Source organism: Mauremys reevesii, linkage group 1, assembly GCF_016161935.1.
Source record: "Mauremys reevesii isolate NIE-2019 linkage group 1, ASM1616193v1, whole genome shotgun sequence".
Taxonomy (NCBI): domain Eukaryota; kingdom Metazoa; phylum Chordata; order Testudines; family Geoemydidae; genus Mauremys; species Mauremys reevesii.
The window spans coordinates 212,616,681-212,622,680 of record NC_052623.1 but is presented as its reverse complement, the minus strand read 5'-3'; the positions used below and the strand labels follow the sequence as shown (position 1 = coordinate 212,622,680).

The window sequence follows — 6,000 nt, the reverse complement described above, 5'->3', positions numbered from 1 at the left end:
ACCTTTCAGGTCTTTTATCTTTAAAACCTCTTCCTCGCAAAGGTTATTGTTTTAACTTTACCAGAGGGCTACAGAGTATTGGGACCGTCTAAAGAGAGATGTGAAAGCGTCGTTGATGCCACACACATGGACATGGAGGTGTGTGTGTTCAGCCCCAGAAACTGATCCATGGCTGCCTCAAAGTCAGGGGCGCTGGAACAATTTGTACAATGTGGGAGCTGAGAGCCATTGAACCAAACTGTGAAGCCTGTATATAATGGAAACCACTTCCAGCCAGGAGGTGCTACAGCACCCCTAGTTCCAGCACTTATGCCCAAAGTTTTCATTTCTGCCCACAAGTCTTTGGGATGGCGCATCCACCGCAAAAGTTAATTTAAAATTAGTCTAACTATGTCCAGCCATTCTACCTAGTTTGAAAACAGCTCCAGGTCAGCCATTTCTCTCTTTTTCCCCCTGTGACCATCAAAATAAAATAAATAAATAAGTAACTAAATCCGTTACTGAATTTGAAGTGTCTATTACATTTTCCTCCTCATTTATTCGATGAGGAAGATTCAATTATTATGTTGTCCGGCCTTCTATTTTTCTAATTTCTATTTTGTTGATATATTTTCCATGTTTCATTTATTATTTACGTCATACAATGCTTAGCGTTATGTTTATCTGTCTTTCTAATCATTCAAAATAGTTTCTTGCTGAGATACATTAGCGGAAACATGAGTTTTTTCTTGGTAAATCGAGCTATTCTTAGTATTGCTACGAACTCCCTCCCCAGATGGTTTTACAGATGTATACTGTTATTTATTTATGTGGCCTTTACCTGATTTTCTCTGGCAGGATACAATTCTACACTAGCAAAAGAACATGGAAAATCCAAATGTCAAAATACAAGGTAGTCTCAATGGCAGCAAATATTTACAACTAGGGCAAAATGGCGCAGTCAGTTTAACACCGCTTTCACAGCCCGATTGTCATCAAAATCACGTAAAAAGAGACACCATTCTCAGGGGAAACGGGTCTAATACACGAAGCCGTTATTTTCGAAAGGGAAACCACCACCAGCAGCAGCAGCAGCAACAAAGACAACAGCACGGCGTTTGAGGGCGTCCTGCAAATAAATAGTCCCTCATCGTTAAGACCCAGGTTTTAAGGCCCTTTCAAATACTATGTTTGGTGCTTTAGTGGCTAGAAGTCACTAAAAACTCTGGGTGCGGAGGGGATTCGCTAAGCGTTGGAGTTGTTACCTCGCTGCATTTATAGCTAGATTTTTTCCTGCACGTCTCCATTCTTTATAGAGTTAATTCTCCTCCAGGGTTCCAGGACCCACCAGGCCAAATTCCTAGCTCTCAAGCCTGAGTCTCCCTCCCCTCCTCATTGGGTTGCAGCTTTTGGGTTTCTCTCCTTCCCTTCCTCCTATTGGTCAGGGACTTTTTTTTTTTGACAGGCGCAAGCAGCCTGCCTAACTCTTTGGGAAAAAAAATTCCCAGAAGTTTGTATCAATCAGAGGGAGGCAGAGGGGAAAGGAGAGGGAAAAAAAAAGATGAAATCCAGCCTGCAGTCCCTTTGAGCAAGTGCTGAGGACCTGGGCTGCCCACTCTCGCCCGACCCTGCCACATGTAGAGCCTACAGAGGACTCAGGGCTCTTCTGGAGGCGCAGCTGGGGAGGGGCTGGTGGGGAGAGAGGCGACCGGCTTTGCCTCTGCTCCCCAAGCTCTGCCTTGCGTGCCCCTGGTTGCTCCTCCGGCGCGGCTCCGGGCTGGGGGCTAAGATGAGTGAGCGGAGAAGATCTGCAGTAGCCCTCAGCTCCCGGGCTCACGCTTTCTCGGTAGAAGCCTTGATTGGGACAAATAAAAAGCGGAAACTGCGAGACTGGGAGGACAAGGGGTTGGATTTGTCCATGGAGAGCCTCAGCCCCAATGGCCAGCTAGGGGAGAACGAAGACCCGACCCAGTGCCTGGACCTCAACCCCGGTTAGTGACCCGCCTTTTCTCTCCCCATCCCGCTTCCCTCCCGTTAGCCACAGAGCCACTCGCAGCCGCGGGCCCCTTCGCCGGAGCCTTGCACCGCCCCGTCTCCTGCAGGCTGGTTCGCGTAGCGGGGAGCCGGGGGGGAATGGCTCCCACCCAGCCGACACTCACTTTCTCTGGCCCTGACAGCCCCCAGGCGGGGCCCGGCTCCGCTGCTCCCCCCAGCTCTGGCGCTGCTGGGACACACGCCTTTCCTCGCTTGGCAGGGCGCGGGGCGATTTCCTGCGCCGCTAAGCAACTGGTGCCCCTGCTGAGCGGGCGGGTCACGGTGTACTGGCGTGGGGGGGGGTGTAATCCTGCGGGGCGAGTGGGTTCCCCCCGGTTCCGCACTCCCAAGCACGCTCCGCGATCCGCCTCGCCTGTAAACCCTCCTCCCCCGGCTTTTGCAGCCACTTTGCTCCCGCCAGCGCGCAACGAAAACAAAAGCGCCCAGCCCGAGGCGCCCAGCTGTTGGCAGGAGGCGAAAGCTCCGGCCGGGCTGACTGAGCGGGGATTGCGAGCAACGCCCGTGCCGGGGCTGGCCAGGGAAAGCAGCACAGAGACGCAGGGGCAAATGCCCTGTGCAGCAAAGCAGCGAGCGCCGCCCTGAGCCTCACCAGAGGTCTGGGGCCTGATCCTGGCCCCGGGGAGGCCAACGGGCAAAGTGCCATTGAGTGAGTGTAGAGGCGGCAGGATCGGTCCCCGGAGGGATCTGGCGCTGGTGCCTCGCTAGCGCTGTAGGGACAGAACCGCAGCAGCCCCTGGCTCAGGCCGACAGCCCCGGGCCATAGGGGCCCGTCCCCCTTTGCGCGGGGCTCGCCGTTACTTTCCGTGGGGAGCTCTGCTCCTCTCCCGGCCAGGCGGCCCGTTGCAATGATCTCCCCGCTTGCGCCCTGGGCCTGGCCCTCCTCGATTCCAGCCTTCCTGGTGGAAAGGGAAAGGGAACGAAAGGAAATACGTTAAAATACGGCGTAATTTTAAAAATAAATTAATTACACTAATAGATTCAATACTGTCTACGTGCATTCAATGACCGATACTGCGTAATATACGGAAAACAACCCCCGGGGTTCACAACACAAAAAGTACAAGACAAGCCGGTTGGCCCCTGCTCGGATTCCTGCTGGGGATTTTCTGAAAGAACAGGCTGGATTCGCTTACTCAGTTTTCACTTGTTTAAAAAATTAAAATCTTGACTTAATTAAGAGATTTCTCGGAGTAAAAAAATTAAATTATTGTCCCGTGGTGATTTTACTCATGCCTAATTTCCATTTTAAAAAGCAAATGTGTCCCATAGAAGTCCCTGTTTGTAATGTACTCGGGGAATACAGAAGTACAGATCAATGCCACGGCTAGAGCTACGGGGGAAAAGAATAGACACTGGCTGAAAACTATTCCTTTTCACCAAATGAACAACCGTCTTGCTAGGTTAGTTGCCTTCGGCTTTTTGCGGCTACACAATCTTTTAAAATGCGATTACAGCAATTATTATTACGTTTATGATGATTAGGGGCGAAAGGGAATTCTATATAATTTCCAAATCACTTTTTGTGTCTGGGGGAAAAAGGTAAAGTTTTCTGTTCATCGCTGAAAAAATCACTGTCTCCCGTACTCACTTGAACCCACGATACTTTGGGACGCAAATACTTATTTTTTGTACAATTTTAAATGATTACATAAAGATCGCTTTCCTCAAAGCCCGCATAAAAATCGGACAGAAAGGTACTGGTCAAAATTTAACAATTGTAAAAAAGGATTTTAAAAAAAGGAAGGTGGGAAAATACTGAAAATTCTAGAGACCCTTTCCCCGCTCCCTCCAGCTCTCAAGGAACTGTTATTTTTATTATTAATAAAAGTAATCTGAATTGCAATAACATCAATTTCTTCTTCCTATGAAACTCAAAGAGACTTGCCTAAAATTTTATGGTTAGGGAATTCCCTGTGAAGAAAATGCTCCCTAGCAATGAGAAAAAGTGGAGACACGAATAATAATAATAATAATAATAATAATAATAATAATAATAATAATAATAATAATAATAATAAATAAATAAATAAATAAAAAGTAAATCAAGTTTACAAATTATTCCTCAGGAAAATCAATCAATCAATCAATCAATCAATCAATCAATCAAATCCCTTCTCCAGTAATCTGGCAGATCTGCGTGTTATCTCGTTTTTCGTTATTTTAATTTCCAATTAATACCCTTTATTGGAGGCTACACACAAAACATAAGACTGTTTAACTTGTCCATTTCTGCATGAATTTGGAATAGAGACACCCCAAAGAGCCAGACTGGAAAGCGGGTAAACACGGCTGCTAACGTCTGAAATATTGGAAAGCAAAGTGTTTTCATAAAGCCCAGCAAATCAAGACTAGATGTTAAAATCATTTTTAGAGTGCTAGTATAAATATTAAAAATTCTGAGAGTGCAATTTGCACAATCACTTCATTAAATCCATTCAGTCCAAATCTACTGTAGTTTTCCTTTGCTGCTGGGTGAAAATAGATTAGCTGTTATAGATAGAAATAGCTATATCTCTATCTATCTACATATACGTGTATAGCATATACCATGCTTATTGACAAAAAAAATTACCAATTAAATGCAAACTTTGAAGCTAAATCTTAATACATCTCAAAAGGTGCATTAGAAGTGAAATAAAAAAGATAATACCCCAAACTCAAAGTCTTGCACCAAATAGTACAGCAAATAGTCAACAATGTTGTACGTTGACAATGGATTTATTATTATTACTTCTCATAAATTCCATATTTTCAAGCCAATTTTTGTTAAAAGTTTTCCGTTATCTACCAGGGTTTAATTTTATTTTTATTAAATTGAAATTAAAGAAACAAAATTGAATCTCGGGAGGTTTTAAAATCACCATAATTAGGTCGAGCATAAAATATTATAAATAATAAATACGTAATCAATACTTAATAACCAATAATTACTAGTACTTCATGCTAATATAGTGCGGTGTCTGTCTGTATAGACTAATATTTAATGGAACCCGGGCGCAGCTGGGACTCGTTTGATACTTCAATTCCATATTTTAATCTTTGTTATCAGGGCGACCGGGTTTGGGTTTAATCGGGGCTAGCTGAGGTGTTAACGCCTCTCCCCGGGGATGTGCCCGAGCGAGGTGGATGGCTGTATGTTGTCAGGATTGCTTGTGAATTTCGTGTTCTGGGACCCCTACCCCCTTCCCTAAAGAAACGAAGCTAATGCGGGTGTTGCTGCCTGACGCTGCGTCTCATTTTCATTCTTGTTTGGAAGCGCCTTTTTTGCGACTCTCTCGGTGAATCTTACAAAAGCCATTCCGCGAAAAACCACGTGCACCGGGGAGCCAAACCTTTTCACATTCACACATCTCCCTTTCGGTTAAACAAACCACCGAGTATTGGGACTTCCCGGCCATGCCCAAGGCCTCGCGTTAGAGTGTATTCAACAGTAATGAGACCTGAGATCCCAAGCTGGACACAGCCCCACCTTCTCCTGAAGTGAAGGGCAATGTCTGCTGCCCGGATGTGCTCTGCGGAGGGGGAGAACGATTTGAATAAATCTTGGATAAATTTAGGTTTATAAAGATCTCTCCAGTAGATGCAAGTTATTAATGCCTCAGCAATGAATCTTGTCGTCAGAGTTAATGTGCTGTTTTATGAGACTCAGTTTACACAAGTCTGAAGCTGGATTCGAATCACAAAGTTATGGAAAGGCATTCTGGATTACCCCCCGCCCCCACGCCGCGGGTGAACTGGGTTGTTCAGAAATATGCACACGGCATGGCAGGGGCTGTTTGGAGACTTTCTAAGTGAGTGTGTGTGGCACACACACACAGAGATCCGGCGGCCAATGCCGGTTTCCCTGAGCGAGGAGTAGAGGATGGAGCCCTGCATGAATGTGTGCGCACTGGGTGAGGAGCTAGGGGCTGGTTTATTCTGTAATTCCGTGATCAGCGCAGAGTCCTAGAAAGGAAAAAACGCCCC

At 46.0% G+C, this 6,000-nt stretch overlaps 1 protein-coding gene across 1 annotated transcript in view; it reads left to right on the top strand.

Annotated features, from left to right (window-relative positions):
- The first annotated feature begins 1,501 nt into the window (after positions 1–1,501).
- TBX15 (T-box transcription factor 15) overlaps positions 1,502–6,000 on the top strand; it is a 133,731-nt gene continuing 129,232 nt past the window's right edge. The window contains exon 1 of the mRNA XM_039520541.1: positions 1,502–1,970. Coding sequence (XP_039376475.1) covers positions 1,769–1,970 — 202 coding nt within the window. The 5' untranslated portion in view covers positions 1,502–1,768. The remainder of the gene's footprint in view (positions 1,971–6,000) is intronic.